At 43.0% G+C, this 23670-nt stretch overlaps 2 protein-coding genes across 12 annotated transcripts in view; one reads left to right on the forward strand and one right to left on the reverse strand.

The window, feature by feature from the left end:
• Window positions 1–10319, reverse strand: part of LOC121293606 (monocarboxylate transporter 7-like) — a 44118-nt gene extending 33799 nt beyond the window's left edge. For 7 of the 9 annotated variants that reach the window (XM_041216707.1, XM_041216703.1, XM_041216705.1 and 4 more), the window contains exon 1: window positions 562–701. Coding sequence is in view for 2 of the 9 variants with exons in the window: in XM_041216702.1 (XP_041072636.1) it covers window positions 562–796 (235 nt within the window). In the remaining 7 variants the exon portion in view is untranslated. Of the gene's footprint in view, window positions 1–561; window positions 813–9490; window positions 9579–9973 lie in introns of those variants that run through there. The other 2 variants (XM_041216702.1, XM_041216698.1) reach the window with 2 other exon arrangements.
• The window catches only part of LOC121293608 (archaemetzincin-2), a 138957-nt gene that overhangs the window by 104136 nt on the left and 11151 nt on the right, over window positions 1–23670 (forward strand). For 2 of the 3 annotated variants that reach the window (XR_005946570.1, XM_041216710.1), the window contains one exon: window positions 3494–4477. The exons of the other annotated variant lie outside the window; for it this stretch is intronic. The gene's annotated coding sequence lies outside the window, so the exon portion shown is untranslated. Of the gene's footprint in view, window positions 1–3493; window positions 4478–23670 lie in introns of those variants that run through there. 3 annotated transcript variants of the gene reach the window in all.

Here is a 23670-nt window from a genome sequence, read left to right on the forward strand (position 1 = left end):
TTTGAATGATTGGATTAATTCACATCTTTCCCTCTCCATACAAAGAATTATTTTGAATTACTTAGAGTACACTCTACAGAATAGGTTAATAACCCAAACCCTTCTACGACCATTGAATATTTACGTATTTATCCTTACTGTGTTCACTTTTGGTTCTGTTCAGTACACATTTCTTCATTTTCCTCAAACCTTAAACAGTAGCTAAAAAGCAACTTTCCATAAAGACATTTAACAATAGTGATACAAAGATTAACTCCAGTCTAAGCTACAGAATAACACTGAAAAAAGAAAACCCCTTTGTATTTCTGGAACTTTTGCCAGAACTGCACTTTTTGAAAACTTATACTATAAACAAACCATAACAATTGTGTGGGATTGCAGCTGTAATTTCAGTATTTTATACTACTTTTCTTGGGTGTGAAAAATCCAGTGGTATAAATAGTACTGTAAATGAAGTCTGCAGGCTACTGCAAATTATCAAGGGTAACATTTAATAAATTCTATCCAAAATTGGAAAAATGAACATTACCAAAAACTGAAATCTTTGAAAATTTTCCTTACCTGTAAACATCATTACAAACGCAGAGATAGATATTATCCAGGACACTCTGCTGTTGGACTCATCGAAATAAGTCATTAAGTCATAAAAGAAAACACCAAATGACTTAATTATGCCATAGGTGAGTACTTCTACAAAGAAAAATGCAACGGCTATGATCCAGCCCCAGCCTCCATCTGGAGTTTTTGCGTAAACATTCGTTGTGCATCCTCTTGTGTTTTCCATGAACATAGTCATTTTCACGATGTGTTTGCTGCATTTAAGAAAAGAGCCGTTTCAGTTTTTAGACACTAAAACTAGTAATTACACTCAAGTGCTTAGATTGTCTTCAGAATATTAATATTGTTTTCTTCATTAAGTATACACATGACCATGCAGACCTTATAATAGCAAACGCACTTTGCTGAAAATGGAGATCAGATGTGTTATGAAACTCTCAAATCAAATGAAGCCTAAAACTTCCTAGCATGACAATGCAGACAATGCCATGTATGTTTAAGAAGCTGCATAGTGACATCACTATGACATCACCGTGTGTAAGGCTGGAGGATAAAAAGTACAGCCTCCATGTTAGATGTTCACAATTGGCTGTGATCCCTACTGCAGATGTTCACTACTGTCTCTGTATCAACAAGACTTTATATATACCCTGAGTCAGACATATAGTCAAGTAATCAACCTATGTAACTGTCAGAACCCAGGCTAGATCAAGGCCTGTGTAGAACTGTGAATAGTTGTTGCTGGTAATAAACTTCATGTAATTGTGTTTGACCAGAACCCTGGTCAGTCTTAATGTCTTGCTTAGCATAGATAGATCCCATGAGGTCTACATCAAGACCCCCAACATATATGGTGGCAGCAGACCATAAGAAGTTACAGTAGCAGTTACACATGTTACAGTCAGATGAGTTCAACCTCCTACTACCACACCCCTCCCCCCACCATTCCCTCAGTTGTCCCTTCTTCATGTCTCAATCCAAGGATTATGGTTTTACCCCATTCACACTGTTTATAGCTATACTATTCCATCGCCATCTGCATACTATAATCCTTTACAAGCTTGTTACCAGTACAGGTAAATGGTTAGTTTTTTTTGCTGTATTTCAATCCTTGTTTTTATTTGAGCTGTGTAATATGTACTTGCACTTCTAAATGAAGTTTTCCATGTAAACTAATTTTTAGGCTTTCTGCAGGAAATCTCTGCACCAGAGATTTATGTGAAATTAACCAAATCATATGATAAACTTTATTACTTGAAACTATTTCTGCATTTATAATACTGTACAAAATGTATGTGTTTTGGAAACCACTAAATAAGTCCAGGCCTCTGGATTATTGGTACAATAACATAATATGCCACTGTACCCACCTACTAGTAATTCAGATTCTTGAACCACTGATCAGGAGACAAGAGTTCAAATTCCAGCCTGGCAACTGGGGAATTTAAAATCAGTTAATTAAATAAATCTGGAATAAAAAGCTAGCATCAGTAATGGTGACCATGAAATTAGCAGATCATCATGAAGACTCACCATCTGGTTCAATAATACCCCTTAGGGAAGAAAATCTGCTGTCTTTGCCTGGTCTGGCCTAAATGTAACTTCAGACCTGACAATCAACATTCCAGAGACCTCTATCACCATCCCTGGTTATGTCCTGTCTCAGTGTTATACAATAAGGAGGGAGTGGTCCTGGACATCTTCAATAGTTTCACTCTGGACCCTGTGAAGTCTCATGGCATCAGGTCAACAATGGACAAGGAAACCTCCTGCCAGTTACCAGCTCTGTGTCCCTTAGCTGATGAATCCGTACTCCTCCATATTGAACACAGCTTGCAAGAAACACTGAGGGCAGCACGGGCATAGAATGTACTGTGAGTGGGGGTTTTCAATGTCCATTACCAAGACTAGCACAACTATTGACTGAGCCCAGAAGCGTATAGGTGCCAGAGTGGGCCTTTGGCATGGTGGTGAGAGAACCAACAAGGAAAAAAACCTACTTGGTTTTATCCATCTAACAGTCACAAATGCACCTGTCCATGACAGTATTGGACAGAGTGACGTCACATCATCCTTCTGGAGATGAAGTCCCATCTTCATACTGTAGACATCCTCCATGTTGCACGGACCATAACCGTACTAAATGGGTTAGATTCTGAACAGATCTAGCAGCTCAAAACTGGGTATGAATGGGATGCGTGGGCAATTAGTAGCAGCTAAATTGTATTCTACCACAATCTGAAAATTCATGCTCTGGTATATCCCTCACTCTGCTTTATCATAAAGCCACAGGACCAATGCTGGTTCAAGGAACAGTGTAGAAGAGCCTGCCAGGGGCAACACCAGGTATACCTAAAAATGAGGTGTCAATTGGTGAAGCTACAACACAGAACTAGAGGCATGCTAAATAGTGGAAGCAGCTCTGTTGTAGATAGAGCTAAATAATCCCATATCCAAGGGATCAGACCAGAGCTCACTATGGCATGGTGATGGACAATTAAACAACTAGCAAGAGGAGAGGATGTTGATAATGGGGAATTCAGCGATGGTAATGCCATTGAATGTCAAGGGGCGATGGTTAGATTCTCTCTTGTTGGAGATGGTCATTACCTAGCACTTGTGTGGCATGAATGTTACTTGCCACTTGTCAGCCCAAGGCTGGATATCGTCCAGGTCTTGGCTGCATTTGGACATGGACTGCTTCAGTACCTGAGGAATGGTACTGAACATTGTGCTAGGACAAAAGGGCCTGCAACCTTCCTTTCAATTCTTAATGGTTAAGACATTTAACAATCTCAGGGACCTAGACGAGAGATACATGTCCTTTGTCAAAGACAGTGTGGAGAGGTGGGAGTCATGTGACGTGGGCATCTGGCTTGCAGAACCAATAATATTGCCTTGCAAAGTCTCAGTCTGCTTTTTTAACATCTAACAGCCTCACAGACCAGGAGCTCTGGCCCAGGTGGGACACCCGGCCCCATCCACACTGCTTCTACTGGAAATTTGGTACCATCACCTACAAGACTGATTCCTCTCTGCGTATCCATCCCATCATGTGAAGTTAACACTCTGGAAAAGTGAATTATCCAGCATCAGTTTTCAGATCCCTGACCTCCATACAAGAATATCTCATTGGACTTTGTTTCTAGACTCCAGAACCCACGTGAAACAATATTTCTTTGCTCTGAGGTCTCTGCACTGTAAATCTTTCTTTTCTCTATCCATCTTTTACTGTACAAATGCAAAGAAGGCAACGTTGCCACCCTCCTTCTGCATTTTGTGTCTGTATAAATAAACTAACCCTTTTGAGTTCATCCTATCTTGAGTTTGCTGTGGGGTTATTAATAGAAAATTGGATCACACCAAAACCAAGGGGTTGGGAAATACACCACCACTTATAAAAGGAGGAGGCAAATCACAACATCTTACAGATGGATGGTGAGAGGAGAAATTAGTGCTGTTTAAATTAACCCCCCTCCTGTCCGTAACAGACCACAGCAAAAGGAAGAACCCTGCCTAGAAATTCATCTGCTGACAGAGAAGTGGAGCTAGTTCATTTCACCTGCAGAATTATATCTTCACTACTAAAGTTCAGCCACAACTTTTACTGGAAAAGCTGTAAATCTGCAATTGTATGGAGTATACCTTTATGAGTTTGTCATCTGAAAACTTCAACCTCCATTTGTTCTTCAGTGAGCCAAAAGAGAATTCACAGGTCTGTAAAGCTTGCAGCTACAATCTTGAAGAACTAGAGTAATGGTGATTTCTCAGATCTTTCTAAAGATATCAGTGCATACTACCTCTTTCTTTTGAAATATATTTTTCTTTTGTGCATGTCTTGCATGAATGAGTTGGTGGGTTTCGCTGCGAATACATTTTTGGATGTTAAGAAAATAAACATTTATTCTTTTAACTTAAACTGACGAGAAAGCCTGTCTTGTGTCTGTTCTTGAAAGTCACAGCACTCAAGGGTTAAAACACTTCTGCTCTAAATACATCTTCTTGGGGTTAGTTGAGAAATGGGGGAAAAAGGGGAAATAATCGCATATCTCTCCCCTGTCTGTAACATTCCCCATCCTCGAAGATTGTGGAGCCCAACACATAAACAAAAGTCAAGGTTGAAGCATTTGCAACCATCTTTAGGTAGGAGTGCTGAGTGGATGATCCATCTTCACCTCCAGAGGTCCCCAGCGTCATAGATGCCAGTCTTCAGCCAATGTGGATTTATTTTACATGATCAAGAAATAGCTGAGCCTGCTGGATACAGCAAAGACAGTGAGCCCTGAAAATATCCTGCAACAATGCTGAAGACCTGTACTCCAGAACTACCTGTGCCTCTAACCAAGCTCATGATATAGGGGGTAACATATTGACATGGATAGAAAATTGGCTGGCTAGCAGGAAGCAGAGAGTAAGCATAAATGAGTCTTTTTCAGATTGGCAAGATGTAAAGAGTGGCGTGCCACAGGGATCAGTGCTGGGCCTCAATTGTTTACAATTTATATAAATGATTTGGATGAAGGGAATTGAAGGGATGGTTGCCAAATTTGCTGATAACACAAAAGATAGGAAAGTAAGTTGTGAACAGGACATAAGGAGGCTACAAACAGACATAGATAGGTTAAGTGAGTGGGCAAAGATCTGGCAAATGGAGTATAATGTCGGAAAATGTGAAATTGTCCATTTTGGCAGGAAGAAGAAAAGAGAAGCATATTATCTAAATGGTGAGAGATTGCAGAGCTCTGAGGTGCAGAGGGATCTATGTGTCCTAGTGCACAAATCACAAAAGGCTATTACGCAAGTAATTAGGAAAGTTAATAGAATGTTATTGTTTATTGCAAGAGGAATTGAATACAAAAACAGGGAGGTTATGCTTCAGTTGTACAGTGCACTAGTGTGAACAGATTTGGAGTACTGTGTACAGTATTGGTCACACTATTTAAGGAAGGATGTAAATGCATTGGAAGCAGTTCAGAGAAGGTTTACTAGCCTAATACCTGGAATGGGCAGGTTGTCTTATGAGGTAAGGTTGGACAGACTAGGTTTGTATCTGCTGGAGTTCTGAACACTAAGAGGCGACTTGATGAAACTTATAAGATCCTGAGGGGTCTGCACAGGGTGGATGTTTCCTCTTGTGGAAGAATCTAGAACTAGGGGTCACTGTTTAAAAATAAGGGGACACCCATTTAAAACAGAGATGGGGTGAAATTTTTTCATTGAGGGTCATGAGTCTTTGGAACTCTCTTCCTGAAAAAGTGTTTGAAGCACAGTCTTTGAATATTTTTAAGGCAGAGATGAATAGATTCTTGGTAAGCAAGGGGGTGATGGGTTATCAGCAGTAGGTAGGATGCTGATTTCAGGTTACAATCGGATCAGCCATGATCTTACTAAATGGTGGAGCAGGCTCGAGTGGCTAAATGGCCTACTCCTGCTCCTTGTTCGTTACAACGCTGACACCTACCTGTGGAAAATTGCCCAGGTAGGACAAATCCTAACCAGTCAATTATTACCCCATCAGTCTACACTCAATCATCAACAAAGTAATGGAATGTGTTGTTGACTGTTATATCAAGTGGAGCTTAGTTATCAATATCCTGATCACCAATGCTCAGTTTGGTCCTGGCAGAACCCAGTCAGCTCCAGACTTTATTACAGCCTTGGTCCAAACATAGACAAAAAGAACTGAATTCTAGCAGGTGAGAAGAAAGTGATTGCCTTTGACATCAAGACATTCTAGTAAAACTGTAGTCAATGGGAATTTGGGGAAAACTCTGCATTGGGTGGATTCATTCTTATGAGCATAAAGAAAGATATTTGTGGTTGTTAGAGGCCAATCATCTCAGTGCCAGGAGTCCCACAAAGCAGTGTTCTAGGTCCAATTATCTTCAGCTGCTTCACCAATAATCTTCCTTCCATTGTAAGGTCAGAAGGGGAGATGTTTGCTGACAACTGCAGTATTCAATTTATTCTCAACTCTTCAGGTAATGAAAGTCTGTGCCTGCATGCAGTAGGACCTGGACAACAGTCAAGCTTGGGTTGGTAAGTGGCAAGTAGCATTCAAGCCCTACAATTGCCAGGCAATGACCACCTCCCCTTGACATTCAACAACACTGTCATCGTCGATGAGCCCACCATCAACATCCTGGAGGTTACAAATGACCAGAAACTTCACTGGACCAGCTACACAAATGGCTGCAAAGAGCAGGTAAGAGGCTGGGTATTCTGTGACGAGTAACTCACCTTCTGACCCCGCAAAGCCTTTTCATTATCTACAGTGTAGAAGTGAGGAGTGTGATAGAATACTTTCCACTTACTGATGAGTGCAGACACAACAACTCTAAGAAGTTTGACACAATGCATAACTCGCTTTATCAGCACCTTAAGCCTCCACTTCCTTCACCACCGCAAAATGGCAGGAGTGTGTACTATCTTCAAGATGCACTGCAACAACTCTAAAGTTCCTTTGGCAGCACCACCAAAACCTGCGACCTCTACCATTTAGAAGAACAAGAGCGGCAGGCTCTTCAAATCACAAAGATCCACATAAGTACACACCATTCTGACTTGGGAATAAATCGCCATTCCTTCATCATCATTGGGTGAAAATCCTGGAACTTTCTATCTTACCACAAAAAGTGCAGCCCTTTAAAGCGGTGGTCACCAACACCTTAAGGCATGGATAATAAATGCTGGCCTTAGCCGCTAAACACACCATGAATTAATAAAAAAAGACGAGCAGATAGCACTTTTTGTGATGGCCATTTAGAAATGTTTTGTAATGTTCTTTCAGATATTTTATGAATAAAGTATATTTTTCCAAAAAAAAATCTTTAAAAACACAAGCTGACAGAGTGCATGGTTGGTTGGGTAGGAGCTTCAGACGTTTGATAGTGGTATTGCTCACAATGGAGAATTTCCTCAGGGCAGCTAATTTAAGAAATTTTCACAGTTCAGAGCAGAATTTCCACCTGTGCAGCACAAAAGTAGAAAATTCAACCTGACAGCTGCAGCATCTTAAAGGGGTTGGCTTCCTTCAGACTTGGATGAAGCAGCTGACCTCTGCAAAATTGTACAAGTACTACGACGGACCCGTAACTGTTTGGACTTCATTGGGTACATTTTCCTTCTTTAACCCTGCCAACTTAGCAATGTCAAATTTACCAAGGAAACCTGTTTTACGCAAAATGTTCCCCATGTCAGTGATGCTGTCATGGCAGAAAATGTGGTGCACCATATTACTCCATCTTTGTCACCATATTTGGAAACACCAAAAAATTACCACATGGACAGAAATAGATGAAGAGCTAACAGGATTAGTCCTCGCCCAATTTCCATCCCCACCCACTGAAATTAAGAAGTAACTCAAGGAAAATCTCTGCAAATACTTTGCATCTCATTTGCTACAGTGCCTTAGCTAATTCAATTTGACGGGGATGAATCATAAATCAAAACAAGTTAGCATGCAGGTACAGCAAAAACTTAGGAAGGCAAATGCAGGCCTTTATTGCAAGGGGTGGAGTATAAAAGTAGGGAAGTCTTGCTACAATTGTCTATACAAGGCATTGGTGAAACCGGTGTACAGTTTTGGTCCGTTGTCTTATGAGGGAAGGTTGAGCAGATTGGGACTATTGTCATTGAAGTTTATAAGAATGAGACCTTATTAAAATATATAAGGATTTTGAGGGGCTTGACAAAGTAGATGCTGAGAGGAGGTTTCATCTTGTGAGGGACTCTAGAACTAGGGAGCACAGTTTAAAAATAGGGAGTCTCGTATTTAAGATGGAGATTGGGAGGAATTTCTTCTCTGTGCCATTAATCTTTGGAATTCTGTACCTCAGAGAGTGGAACAGTGAAGGCTGGGTTGTTGAATATATTCAAGGTGGAATTAGGCAGATTTTTGATCCGCAAGGGAGTCAAGGATTATGCGGGGCTGGCAGGAAAGTAAGTTAAGATCACATGTCAGCCATGATCTTACTAAACAGCAAAGCATGCTCGAGGGGCTGAATGGCGAAAGTCTCGGTGATCTAGAGGATAAAAAGTCTGCATAGCTCGCTGGCAGATTGTATACAAATCCAAAATGAACAAAAATCATTAGATAGGTAACTTAAATAATTATATATGTCGGGCAAAGGCAATCTACAAAATGCCGCTATTTTTAAACTCTCGTCATTTCCGGCATCAAGGCTCAAAATCCCAAACTGGCAGCGTGTGCTTCATTCAAGCAACCAAGTAGAACAGTTTGGGGACAAGGCAAATTCGTCTTTTGCACCATCTGCCGGCCAGTCTGCATGTCAAAGCGATTGCACGCAGTGCGACTCAACAGCTGGAGGAGCACTGAGCACCTTAGTGGCATAGCGCTATAATCCCGCACACAGGCTACATTGCACCAACTAAATCCGTTTTTAAAGATGTGGTTTACTTAGTTTTACGTTTCGTAATGGCAGTCAGCACATTATTCACTTCTCTTCAGCGAGATATTCACAATGAAAAAACGTTGAGTAGACCGGAAAAGTTTTAATATGATTGTAATTTTAAACAGTAGAATTGTAACTTTTGCGCTCGTTAAATATATTTCAACCGGAGTCGGCGCCAAGGAGAGCGCCTCATTTAGATTGCCTCATAGAAATGTGATAAGCCACTCAGGCACTTCCTCTACTGGAAATCCAACTGTACACCAGCACCTTGCAATTTAACGAACTGAATCCAAATTATTTATTTAAGTGCCCCAAAATACTGCAACCAAAGGTTTTTTTTTTTTGCTTTCTGTAAATTGTTCGAAGTTCTTTAAACATGCAAAATAAATGTTGGAATTTCAGTGAGATCCAAATACATTGTCTCAGGCGGATTTCTTAGGTTACATTATTTGTTTTGTATCTTGAACCTCGACGTATATTTGCATCACATAATCTATTAAGATTGCTACTGGACTCACCAGCTGAGTGCCGCAGTTCTTTAAATTTGCTCGAGATCCCAGTAGTGCCACGCAAATTAACTTCAAGTTGTTGTCCTGATTTTTGGGTCTGAAGAACAAAAACAATAACAAAAAAATCAAGCATCCAACAAGCCATGAGCTACATTATTCACAAAATGTAAACAGTTTAGTTTTAATGAAAAAAAATGAAGGAACTATAAACTCTGGGAGATTACATCAGCTGACCCTTGCACGACAGCCCCGTAGGATCCCTGAGGTAGCAAAACATATACATTCAAAAAGTCTAATTGATCAGTATAGTTTCTCGTGCTTAAAAAATTAGGAAAAAAATTGGAAATGTACGTCAATCCCTGGATACAATGTAATATATAACGATCGATGGGGACGCACGACGCTTTTCCTGAAGGCTTAACATAAACCAATTAAATCTGCAAAAATGAACCAAAGTCCAGCTCCAGATGTACTCTAAGGGCAAAGACTCACCTTTAATAATCCCCCAGCCAGGTAAAACGTACTGAGTCTGTTGGTGTTTGGTTGGATACATTGGTTATAACCCTAACTACTTCAATGTTGCTCCTCTGAGCTGAATGTTTAAGGGCTGATGATGCAGCGATGTCCCAAGGTCGGTCCCGTTCTCGCCTGGATCTCTCTCTCTCGCACACTCGCTGGTTGTAACCCTGCGGTGCTACTTTGTCTCTCCAGATTTTGACCGTCTCTCCTTTCCTCCAGGACTACTTGTTGTTCGCCTTCGTGCTGTTATATACCGGCTTGAGCCGGTCTCTGCGCACACACGGCGTGCACGCGCGTCAGCATCCCCGGCCGGCGCGCTGCAGGCGGAGCGGGCGGCGGACCCCTGCTCTCGCCCGCGGGAGCGCGCCTCTGACCACGATTCCTCTCGCCCACCTGCGACGATTGTGGCCGCGCGCGCTTCACGGTGTTCCGAAGCCCACCCTCCCCCAGGTCGGGAGCGAGTGCGCGTGCACGTGCAAGCCTGCGGTCGCCACCGGGTTGAGCAGGTTTATTCCAGTCAAAAGCGAAGAAAAACCGGATCGCTTTATGGTTCCACCTTAAGAGAGAGTTGTTGAAGAGGTAAATGAGAAAGAGGAGTATTTTTCGAGTTTTAAAACTGTTTCCCTTCACTCCATCTCCAAACGTAATGTACTAAGTGCCTTCCAGAAGAGGTTGTAGTTTTATTTTTTAAACTGCAATGGTATTTGTTTACAATTTTTTAAACTCAACTTCATACCTTAACTGAAGCTACCCCAATGCAGACTATGTATGGTTCAAGTTAAAAAGCTGCCCTCATGCCCACAATGCTGGATGTGAATTATGTAGAAAGATCTAAATACATCCATGTTTTGTGCTGCTCTGTCAATTCCAACTCATCCAGAACAAGATTAATGAATACTAAAGCTTGGGTATAAAGTCCATTTTTTTGAATGTTAAGATCACTAATTAACTTAATGCTAGTGATTTTTTAGAAGGAGATTTCAACTGTTCCCACAACATCAATAGAAGTGAAAAACACTGACAGGCGCTCTGAGGATTCAGATAGTTGGAGTACATTCCTCACATTGGTAACTGTTGAACTAGGAAAGCCAGCAGTTCATAACAACGTGTGTTTATATAGCAAAAAAAAACAAAAATACCTGGAAAAACTCGACAGGTCTGGCAGCATCCACGGAGAGGCACACAGTTAACGTTTCGAGTCCAAATGACCCTTCAACAGAACTAAGTAAAAATAGAAGAGAGGTGAAATATAAATTGGTTTAAGGGTGGGGGGGGGGTGTTGGGACAAGAAGAGCTGGATAGAGGGCCAGTGATAGGTGGATAACCAAAAGATGTCACACACAAAAGGACAAAGAGATGTTGAAGGTGGTGATATAATGTAAAGGAATGTGCTAATTAAGTGTAGAAAGCAGGATGAGCAAGGTACAAGTAGCCCTAAGATAAAAATAAAAAACTGCGGATGCTGGAAATCCAAAACAGAAACAGAAATACCTGGAAAAACTCAGCAGGTCTGGCAGCATCGGCGGAGAAGAGCACAGTTGATGTTTTGAGTCCTCATGACCCTTCAACAGAACTAAGCAAAAATAGGAAAGGGGTGAAATATAAGCTGGTTTAAGGGGGTGGGGGAGGGGAGAAGGGGGGGTTGTTGGGACAAGCAAGCATTGATAGGAAGAGATAACCAAAAGATGTCACAGACAAAAGAACAGAGGTGTTGAAGGTGGTGATATTATCTAAAAGAATGTGCTAATTAAGATCTTCTTAATCTGCTCTTCACTCTTAATTAGCACATTCTTTTAGATAATATCACCACCTTCAACACCTCTTTGTTTTTTTGTCTGTGACATCTTTTGGTTATCTCCTAGCCCTAGTGGGGGTGGGGTGGGGGGAAGGGATCGAAATAGGCTAAAAGGTAGAGATAAAACAATGGATGGAAATACACTTAAAAATAATGGAAGTAGGTGGGAAAAGAAAAATCAATATAAATTATTGGAAAAAACAAAAAGGAGGGGGAAAATCGGAAAGGGGGTGGGGATGGAGGAGAGAGTTCATGATCTAAAATTGTGGAACTCAATATTCAGTCCGGAAGGCTGTAAAGTACCTAGTCAGAAGATGAGGTGCTGTTCTTCCAGTTTGCGTTGAGCTTCACTGGAACAATGCAGCAAGCCAAGGACAGATTTGTGGGCGTGAGAGCAGGGTGGAGTGTTGAAATGGCAAATGACAGGGAGGTCTGGGTAATGCTTGCGGACAGACCGAAGGTGTTCTGCAAAGCGGTCACCCAGTCTGCGTTTGGTCTCGACAACGTAGAGGAAACCGCATTGGGAGCAACGAATGCAGTAGACTAAATTGAGGGAAGTACAAGTGAAATGCTGCTTCACTGGAAAGGAGTGTTTGGGCCCTTGGATGGTGAGGAGAAGTGAAGTAAAGGGGCAGGTGTTGCACCTTCTGCGGTTGCATGGGAAGGTGGTGTGGGAGGGGGTTGAGGTGTAGGGGGTAATGGAGGAGTGGACCAGGGTGTCCCGGAGGGAACAATCCCTGCGGAATGCCGCCGGGGGGGGTGAAGGGAAGATGTGTTTGGTGGTGGCATCATGCTGGAGTTGGCGGGAATGGTGGAGGATGATCCTTTGAATGTGGAGGCTGGTGGGGTGATAAGTGAGGACAAGGGGGACCTTATATTTCTGGGAGGGAGAAGAAGGTGTGAGGGCAGATGCGCAGGAGATGGGCCGGACACGGTTGATGGCCTTGTCAACCACCGTGGGTGGAAAACCTCAGTTAAGGAAGAAGGAGGACATGACAAGAGTAATTGTTTTTGAAAGTGGCATCATCAGAACAGATGCGACGGAGGTGAAGGAACTGAGAGAATGGGATGGAGTCCTTACAGGAAGCGGGGTGTGAGGAGCTATAGTCGAGGTAGCTGTGGGAGTCGGTCGGCTTGTAATGGATATTGGTGGACAGTCTATCACCATAAATTGAGCCAGAGAGGTCAAGGAAGGGAAGTGACAGAGATGGACCATGTGAGAATGATGGAAGGGTGGAAATTGGAAGCAAAATTAATAAATTTTTCCAGGTCCAGACAAGAGCATGAAGCAGCACCGAAGTAATCATCGATGTACCAGACAAAGAGTTGTGGGAGGGGGCCGGAGAAGGACTGGAACAAGGAATGTTCCACATACCCCGTAAAAAGACAGGCATAGCTGGGGCCCATGCGGGTACCTATAGCCACACTTTTTATTTGGAGGAAGTGAGAGGAGTTTAAGGAGAAATTGTTCAGTGCAAGAACAAGTTCAGCCATACGGAGGAGAGTAGTGGTGGATGGGGATTGTTTGGGCCTCTGTTCGAGGAAGAAGCAGAGAGCCATCAGGCCATCCTGCTGGGGGATGGAGGTGTAGAGGGATGAAAAGATCAAGAGAAGGTAAGAATCCAGAGGGAGGGGTCCAGGTGGAGGGAGAATATTGGAGGTGGGTAAAAGGATCCGTTGAATGGGGAGAGGACTCCTGCCCAAAGAAGTGAGCACGGAGATGAAGGCGGCGGAAGAAGAGTTCAGCATCGTGCTGAGCTCAAAATTCATTGAGATGAGGGCATAAGGGTATGAAACTAAGTCCTTTGCTGAGCACTAAACGTTCAGCATCGGAGAGGAGAAGGTCAGGGGGTATGGTAAATACACGGCCAGGGCTAGGATTGGAAGACGGGATGGGGACAGAGGGACAGTCAGGGGTGGAGGGTCCTGGATGGGTGTTGGTGTCGATGAGTTGTTGGAGCTTGCGTTCCTTTGCATCTGAAAGAAAGAGACAAAGTTTCTTGTTGAGGCGTCGGATGAGACGAAGAATCAAATGAAACTGGGGGCACATGCAGCTTTGAAAAAGCGTGCGGCGGTGCTGCTGGAGGGAGAGGTTGAGTGTGTTCATATGGCGGTGCATGGCACTGAGTGTGGATCTCAGAATGCGACAAGAACAGCAGTCCGAGGAGCGTTGTATGTCCCGGAGATATCTGTAATCCCGGGAGGTTTCTAACATGAGGGATGGAACTTCAGTTGAAATCAACGTTGGGTAAGTCGGAGACGGAGACAGTGTTTATATAGCACCTTTAATATAGTAAAATGTCCCAACTTCACAGCCAACTTCAAACAAACATTGACACTGAGCCACATAAGATATTAGGACAAATTATCAAAATCTTGAACAAAGAAGTGGGTTTTAAGGAGGACAGAGAGGTGTAGAGACTTCGGGAAAAAATTCCAGAGCTTAAATCCAGGCAACTGAAGACAGGATTGCCAGTGTTGGGACAATTAAAATCAGGATGCACAAGAGGCTGGAATTCGAGGAATGCAGAAATCTCAGAAGGTTGTGTGACCAGAGAGATGTCAGAGATAGGGAGAGGCGAGGCCATAGAGAGCATTGAAAGCGAGAATGAGGATTTTAAAATTGAGGCGTTGCTCAATCGGAAGCCAATGTAGATCAGTGAGCACAGGATTGATGGGTGAACAGAACTTGGCATAAGCTTTGGATGGCCTCAGGTTTACGGAAGGTAGAATGTGGGTGTTTGGTGATAATGCATTGGAAAAGTCAAGTGTAGAAGTAATGAAGGCATAGATGAGGGTTTCAGCAGCTTATGAGCTGAGATAGAAGCAAAGTCAGTAATGTTGCAGAATTAGAAATTTAGACAGACTTAGTGAAGTTGCTGGTATGTGGTTGAGGAGGTTCTTTTAAGGGCTAAATGAGACACCACTCAAGCAGTCTGGTTCAGCCTCAGACAGCTGCCAGGGAGAGGGGTGAATTCAATGGCTAGACTGGGCATAGAATTTTTGGCTACTTTGTATACCTCTCAATGTTCCTCAGAGGCTCCCTTTCTAGGCTGATAAGCCTGAATTTCATTCAAGTTTCCCTGTAACTCAATGCTCTAACATTAATAATTGGTTTTGTGGCTCTGCTCCACACTGCCTCCAAGTGTTTGAACTCCCTTGAATCTTGGTGACCAGAACTATATGTATGTATGCTGTATTCATGGTGTGGTCTGACTAAAGCACTGTATAGTTTGACAGTACCATTCTTTGGCTTATATTTAACTATCTTGACTATATATTTCTACAACAATTTACATTTATATGGCACATTTAATAAGAAAAATATCACCAAGCCTCGGAAGGAGATTTCAAGACGGATAATGAGAAACTTGATCAAAGAGATAGGTTTTAAGGAGATCTTAAAAAAGAGGTACAGAGACTTGGACAGGCAATTCCAGAGAGGCTTTGGGAGGGAATTTCAGAGGTTAGGGCCAAGGAAGTTGAAAGTGCTGCTGTCTTTGGTGGAGGAACTAAAATCGAGGATGTGCAGGAGGCCAGATTTGGAAGAACATAAAGATCTTAAAGGCTTGTAGACCTGCAGGAGTCTACAATGATGGGAAGGGGCAAGGCTATGGAGGGATTTGTAAACAAGGATGAGAATTTAAAAATTGAGGCATTGTTGGACCAGGAGGTCAGCAAGCGTAGTCGTGATAGATGCAACAAGATATGGCCATCATGTTTTCATTGAGCAAAAGTTTATGTAGGGTGGAAAATGGAAGGCCACCAAGGGAGCACTGGAATGGTCAAGTCGAGAGGTAATAAAGGCATGTGTAAGTGTTTCAGCAGCAGATAAACTGAGGCAGGGTCAAAGTTTAGTTAAGTTATGGAGGTAGAGACAGGGAGTTTTGATTATGTGAATTTGTGGTTGGAAACTTATTTGGGATCAAACACAAGACCAAGGTTGCAAATGGCCTTGCTTTGCTTAAGACAGTTGCCAGGAATGTAAAGGGTAATCAGGAAACAAAGTTTGTGGTGCGGACCAATGATAATGACTTCAATTCCCAATACTTGGAAGAAGGTTCTGCTAATCCAATATTGGGTGTTAGACGAGCAGTGGTATAAGTCAGAGATGGTGGAGGGGGCTATGAGATAGGAATGAGATAGAGCTGAGTGCCATCGGCATACATGGGGAACCTGTTTTCAGCTGATATTGCTGAGGGGTAGTACATTGATGAGAAGCAAAAGGGGGTCCAAGGTCAGATCCTTGGGAGACACCAGGGGAAATAGTTAAGGAGAGAGGGGCAGCCATGGCAGATAATTCATTGTCTATGATTTGAAAGATAAAAATGGAACCAAGCCAGGACAGTTCCACCCCCATGATGGAGGAGAAGCGTTGGAAGAGGATGATGTGGTCAACTGGGTCGAAGGTTGCAGATTTGGTGGAGAAGGATAAGGAGGGAGAGTTTATCACAGTCATAGTCACAGGAATGTCATTTATGACTTTAGTAAGAGCCGCTGGGCTAGAAACCTGATTAGAAGGATTTAAACATGAAATTGTGAGAAAAGGAAAAGCTGGGCACCAATTTGGAAAGTGACAATGTGTTCAAGGACTTTGGGGAGAAAACAGAGGTTTGAGATGGAGTGATAGTTTGCAAGGCCAGAGGGGTCGGGATAGGTTTTTTGAAGCAAGGGCTGTTGACAGCAAATTTAAAGGGGGTGGGGAACAGTACCAAGGAGAGGGAATTTTTACAATGTCAGCTGACATGGGGCTCAGGGACACAAGTTGAGTGGTCATACATTTGATTGGAATAAGATCAAGGGAGCAGGTGGTGAATCTCGTAGACAGGATGAGGTCAGAGAGAGCAGTAGAAAGGATACAATCAGGAGAAAGGCACGAGTTCAGGGCAAGGGCAAAAGGGAACATTTGGGGAAATTTGTCCCAACGGGCTAGGGGAAAAGCGAGAAGCAGTTGAACAGTGGTCTTGATCTTTGTGACAAAAAACCCATAAGCTGTGAAAAGAAGAATGTTTGTGTTGAAGAGAAGCCACGAATTATCTTGCATTCCTGGATGTCCTTTGAATAGTGAGCAGTTTTGGCAATGGGCAACACCATCCGATAACGCTTTACGTGGTCCAGCTAGATCTGGCGATTGATGGCTAAACCATTTATTTGCCAAATATGTTCAAATCTGCATTCTTTGGACTTCAGGCAGCAGAGATGAAGGGTATACAAGGGAAAATGATTAGGATGAGAGAATAATAGTTCGAATGGGAAAAATATATTAAATGGGGAGCGGATGTAATTTAGTAAATCGGTAACTGCAGAAATGTGATGATGAATTGTAGGCCAAAGGCTAGGTGGGATTTTGAAAGTGCAATGGTAAATGACGAGGGAGAGGCTTTTCCAGAGGCAGATGCAGAAAGAAGGGTTGGGAGGGGACAGGGGAATGTAAGTAAAGAGTGATACAAGGAAGTGATCTGAAGTACCATGCCAATTTTCATACTGAATTATCTTCATTCCTTTCCCCCTTCAGCTTCTGCACCAAATGACTTCCCACCCTAGATAATTTCAACCTCCATCTCAGTTCACCATGTCCTGTATTCTCTGGGTTCACTGTTTTCTTATTCTCCCTTGTCTCTCAAACTATGTAAACGCCCCAACCCATACTCAAAGCCATTTTTAAAAAACTTCCAATTGTCTAGCCTTTGCCACCCCCACCCACCCCCCTCCCCCCAACTTTCACCACAACATTTCTGCAGCTTTCAATCTGCTCAACCACTCCCTCACTTCCACCTTTGATGCCCTGTTACCCATTGAAACCATTGCTCTCTCGCATCCTGGCCGTTCCTCCAGGTAAGGCCTTCATTTCTGCTCTATTAAGTATAAGGTTCACATACTTGAAGTGGTATGGCAAGCAAGTGGTTTAGTCTTCACCATCAGATCTGGCTGAATGACATAGAGCATTATCGGGTCCTGTTCTCATCTGTGAAAACTGCTCAATACTCCAGGATCATCCTTCTCTATACTGCAGACCTTCTTCTTAAATGCCCCCACCCTACCCTCACCTCCAAAGCAACTGTGAGGAGTTCAAAGACTATTTTGTTACTAAGATCTAACCTCTGATCAGCTGCCTCTGCCATTTCCCTCCTTTCCCCACATTGGGTCAGATTTCCTCTAAAATACTTCTCGCCTTAGCCCTAAACTTGTTTCTTCCTGTAGTTACTCTCCCATCTCCTCTCGTGTCCTCACTGAGCTCACCTTGTGCATGAGACCCAATTCCTGCTTTCTCAAACCTATTCCCATTGAAGTTCCTACCACCCATCATCCCTTCCTGGCTCCCATGTTAATTAATATTGTTAACGGTTCTTTTTCTTCAGGTACTGTCCCTTCTCCTTCAAATCTGCTGTCATTGCTCCTCTCTTCAAAAACCCCTTGAACTCTTCTTGCAAAATACAGACCTATCTCCAACCTTCCTTTCCTCTTCAAAATCCTTGAGTGTGTTGTTGGCCATTGAAATCTGTTTCTATCTTTCCTGAAACTCTCCAATCAGGTTTATGCCCTGCCACATTATGAAATGGCTCTTATCAAAGTCACAAATGACATCCTACTTGACTGTGACAAAGGTAAGCTATCCCTCCTGCCCTTCCCATCCTGTCTGCAACCATTGATGGTTGATTACACCATACTTCTGCAGTGCCCCTCTATCAGGACTACTTGTCTGGTTCCATTCTTATCTATCTAATCGTAGCCGAAGAATCACCTGCAATGGCTTCTCTTCCAGTTTCCATAGAGGTACCTCTGGTGGCCCCCAAGGACCTACCATTGGCCCCTCCTGTTTCTCATCTACATGCTGCCCCTCAGTGATATCATCTGAAAACATGATGTCAGTTTCCACATGTATGCTGATGACACTCAGCTCTACTTCACCACTACCTCTCTCGATCCCTCCACTGCCTCTAAATTGTACTGTCTCTACCGCTTGCTGGATGAGCAGAAATTTCATCTAATTAAATGTTGCAAAGACTGAAACCATTGTCTTCGGTCACTGCCATAAATTTCACTCCCTAACTACCAGCTCCATCCCTCTACCTGGCAACCAAGTGATGCTGAACCAGACTGTTCACAACCTTGTTTTTTCTTGACAAGTGACACAAAAACACATGGGACATTCAGCCAAGGTACTCAACAGTGAACTGAACAAGCCAAGTGCTCTGCCATTTAACTGCTGCTACAACCCTCAGCCGGAATTGACCTTTTAAAAGTTGTGCACTAATTTCCAAACACCACAGCACATTATCCTGTATTATACCAATGATGACTGCTTCAGTGGATGTATAAATCATTTGATCCCACAAATTCTGGTAGGTCCAAATTAATTTGTGCAAATATGGCACTACCTACCACAAGGGATTCTTGTGCTACTATTTTCACCCTAGCTTTTATTCCCTTAAGGGGTGTGCTTTGTAATTGGCAGCATGTGGGAGCCTAGGCTGTAGCTTTTTCCACAGCTACTAATGTAAGGAAGTAGGAACAAGAAGAGACTTTCAGCATGACTTTTACAAGCTATTGTTTTAAGTAGGTCTAGTTTCAGACCAGTTCATTATCCTCCTGCATGCACATAAAGCTTATAGCTCTCTATTCTCTACTGGAACAGAGATCTGTGCATTTCTGTTTCCAGTGCTAAATCTACATTTATTCTGTGCAGTGACAGTCAGTTCGTTCAGTTGGAATGTACGTACAGAATTGGCATCAGGAGGCATCTCTTTGCCACAGGCACCAGCATATTGATTTTGGCACCTGTGTGCCTACAGCATTTGCCTATTGGTACTTTTCTCCCAAATTCCACCTGCTATTAAAGTAGAATGTTTTAATAGCTCTTGGAAAACTGATGTAAACTCACCTCAGTGTTTGTGAATATACTTGGAAGAGTCTCCATCTCTGAGCCATACAGACAGAAAGGTCCCAGTATTGATCCCTAGTCTGTGCCAAGTGGGGAGTTTTCATACAGAACAGGGATAGGGGTGCTACAGTTGGCAGTTGCACCCATAGGTTAAAGAAGGGCCAATTGGCATGGATTGCTTTTCCTGATTGCTATTCACCCATCGTGGAAATGTCCATTTGTGGATGAGCTGAGAAGAGGATTAGGTCTGGGCACAAAACTGTCAGATGACTGTTGCCCTTGAAATCAAATCCCAGCAACGAGGGAATGCCTTCAAGGAAGGAGCAAAGAAAATTTGAGAGAAATAAAAAAAGCATGGATGGACAAAATGGATAGATGCATAAGATAACAAGTGGAGAGATGATGCATAGAGAAGGGAGAGGAGTTGGACTACAGGAAAGATAATTATTTTTATCCAACTTTTTAAAATGTTTTACTGAGTAAACACTGCAAGCTATTTTTCCATCTGTGGGTGCCTGGAGCATTTTAACACTCAAAGGATTATTTTCATTACTATTGCTATGGTTACTAATGCAATTTCCTAATGCTAGGGAGGGGAGAGATAAGAGAATTCGCGTCAAGGCTATTGATTTGTGATTTCCATGGAAAATGGATGGATTTGTGGAATGTGCTTCCCTCACCAAAAAAAATTCTAGACCTGTAGCTTGCAATAAAAGTAGAATTTTGCTTTTTCACTCACTCCAAAACAAAGGTTAGAATTTTAAAGTGACAGATTCATGGTATATGATCTTCAAAATATCACTGAAAATCTTTGAATACTGTATAATAAAAAACGAATTTGAGTGACTCAGTCATTGTTAAAACTCAGTAGTGTCCTGTAACATTTTCTTAGTTATGGTGTGAGAAAGAACAGAAACATTTCTGAAGGAAACCTAAGGAGAAGAGGGATGCCGTGAATACTACATGGAGTAGATGGGAGAATCAGCTACAAGAAATAAGAGTATTAGAGAGATAGTCAGTAACGTAATAAGCCTGTTTCTTCCCAGTGAATTAATTACTTCTCAACTCAAATGTCACAGTAATTTTTTGTGTCACAGGTAAAAATGTGTATAAAAACAAAGGCCGCAATGTGCACACTTCTGGTGCCTGAATGCCATTTTGGGTAGGTTGTTAGCATGGGAGCTGGGAGTGTGCACTGGAACTTTTATAGAGTTAGGCAGACTGTGATGTCAGTCAGTGTGCCACACTGATTTGACTCTAGTGGTGGTATTTTCAAGCTTAATGCTCCAACTAATGCCCTCGACCTTGCTGCTGTACACATTTTCAACCTTGCAGTTGAATATGTGTACAGCAGCAGGAAGGACCCACCAATCAGCCCTATTTAAAGGGTTCATCAACTACTTTCAGGTTAGTTTGTGATTGATTTCTGTTGGCCGTTACTGAGTTAGAAGTATTTGGAAGTTTACTGCTATTGAAGTCATTGAAGTCCACAGGGAGTTGTGTGGCACAACTCACTGTGGTGAGTCGTGGTCTCACTTCAAGGGTTCTGCTCAGACCACTTGTTCCCAGTCATCAGTTTCTATGCAACCCCCACCCCACTCCACCCCCTCTCACCTTGCCAGCAGCATGACAGGGAGATGAGCAGAGAGGGTACAGAGGAGGACTAATTGCTCAAAAGAGGAGGAAGCGAAAGAGGAGGAAAAAGGCTCTCAGCAGGAGGCATTATACACCCAGGGTCTTCAGGGAGCAATTCTTCCATCTCAACAATAGCAAGGAACAATGTGTACAATGTGTCTGTTTCACTGAGGAGGTACTCACTGAAATCTGCCACTGTTGTAGCCATAATTAGTCTCAGATCAGGACAAGGATGGCCTTGAGGGGATTTTTTGTGTCGAATTCCTTCCAGGCTGGAGCAGGTGACATTTCCAATATCTTGCAGTTTGCTATCCACTATTGGATAACGGAGGTCACAGAGGCCCTGTAAAGCAGAGTACTGAATACATTACATTCTCTCTTGCCAGAGAAGAGCAGGCGAGTTGAGCTTGCAGCTTTGCAAGGATAGCAGACTTTCCCATGGTGCAGGTTGCCATTGACTTTGTACACATCACTCTGCAGGCATATAAATTTAGAGATGTACAGCAACCCGAAAGGGTTCCACTCCCTCAATGTCCGGCTGGTGTGTGACTATATTCTGCAGATCATGCAGATCAATGCCTAGTTCCCTGGCAACAGTCAGGATGCCTTTGTTTTCCAGAAGTTTACTGTAGTCAGCATTTGAGCTGCCACAAGAGACCAGAGAGGGGCTGCTAGGTGATGAGCCACCCATTGACCATCTGGCTCATGACCTCAGAGCATAATCCTTGCACACGTGGGAAGAAGGTGTACAAGAAGAGCCCTGCTGCCGCAGGAAATGTTATCAAGCAGACCATGGGGGGGAGGGGAGTGGGGGTTGGTGGTGGTGTATAAGAAATGCTTCTGCTGTCTAGCCCTGCAGTACTCTCCAGTGCGCGTCTAACAATTCATCATGTCTACTGCATTCTGTAGAATATCACCATGATTAGTGTACAGCCCTTGCCACCGTTTATAAAGCAAACAGCTGAGGAGGAGGAAGGGAGGAGGCAATCAACATCTCCCCTTTCTGCTTGTTCTTAATCAATTCATATGACTGTGGTATCAGTGAACACAACCCCAAATCCCCATTCAACAACAGTCCCACATTTTACCACCCCTATTTCACTGACCATCACATCATCCTCATGGCCACAATGCTGAAATATAAGCCACTAAAAAACAAATATTCCAAACCAACTTTATAAATCAAACCACTCAACATTCCATATAAAAGTCAACAAGTCACCCTTGAGATTTCCCTTAATGTCTGTCTTTCATTTACCTTTGCTTTTTGTAATGCTTCTATGCAGTGTTACCCAGTGGCTGCAGCATGACTGGCAGGAGGCTGCTGACTTCCATTAGGTAATGGCTCTGCAAGATGCCCTCAGCCATCTCTGGGCCTAGAAGGTCTGACTTCAGACTGCACTACTTTGGCATTTGCAGCAGCATTCTGGGGTGGCTGGCTGATAGGTAGGAGGAGCACTGGTGGAGTGGCAGTGGTGATAAGTTGAATGCTTTTGAGAGAGGACAGCAGATTTGTACTCCATAGAGCTACTGCCACATCCTCAGGTGGTCAATCGGCAATCTTAGCAATGTGTTGGAGGACAGATTGCTGGACTGTTGTGAAATCGTGCAAGCCCCTTTGAATGCTGGCATCCGCAGCCATGAAGGCAGCAGTCTGAGCTTGTGTGACAGCCAGCTGAACTTCATGACTTTAGTCTGAGGTTCCATTGCAGTACTCGGACATTGGGTGACTTCTCTTTGTGCTTCAATTAAAACTCAGATGTTGATTATTAGATGCTGCATCATGGTTGGGTGCATGTATGGTAATGTAGTTTGCCACCACTTCCAAGCCATATGCAAAGCCATGTGAAGGTGCGAGATTCCTCCATGCTCCTTCACAATTGACGCAGGCTTTATAGCAGGCATGCTAATGCAGCAGGCATTTCTGTTTTCATGCCCATCAGCCATTTTCTGTATGCCACTACATCAAAGTCCTCAACTTGAATCCTCCACAGCTAAACTTGTGTGCAACAGTTGGCACATGTGCTAGCTTTTTCCCTGCCCTATCTGCAGGCCATTCGTGCCCACATGCAGATACCGCTTCTAAGCCTTCCTCTAAAGCATGTGCAGTGTCACTATGAAATTGAATGATGGTTTTCCTTCATTAACACTCTCTTCTTCCTCTTCACCTTCTTGCTCCTGCACCACTGTCTATCCACGTTTCAGTTCTTGGATGTATGAAAGGAGAAAGGTACAATGGTTAGAATCGTTACAGTTCAGACAGAGGTTGTTCAGCCTGTCGAATCCGTGCCGGTTCTCTGCTAGAGTAGCTCAACTAGTCCCACTTTGCCACCTTTTTCCCGTAGCCCTGCAAAATTC

This window comes from Carcharodon carcharias, chromosome 22 (assembly GCF_017639515.1).
Source record: "Carcharodon carcharias isolate sCarCar2 chromosome 22, sCarCar2.pri, whole genome shotgun sequence".
NCBI lineage: Eukaryota > Metazoa > Chordata > Chondrichthyes > Lamniformes > Lamnidae > Carcharodon > Carcharodon carcharias.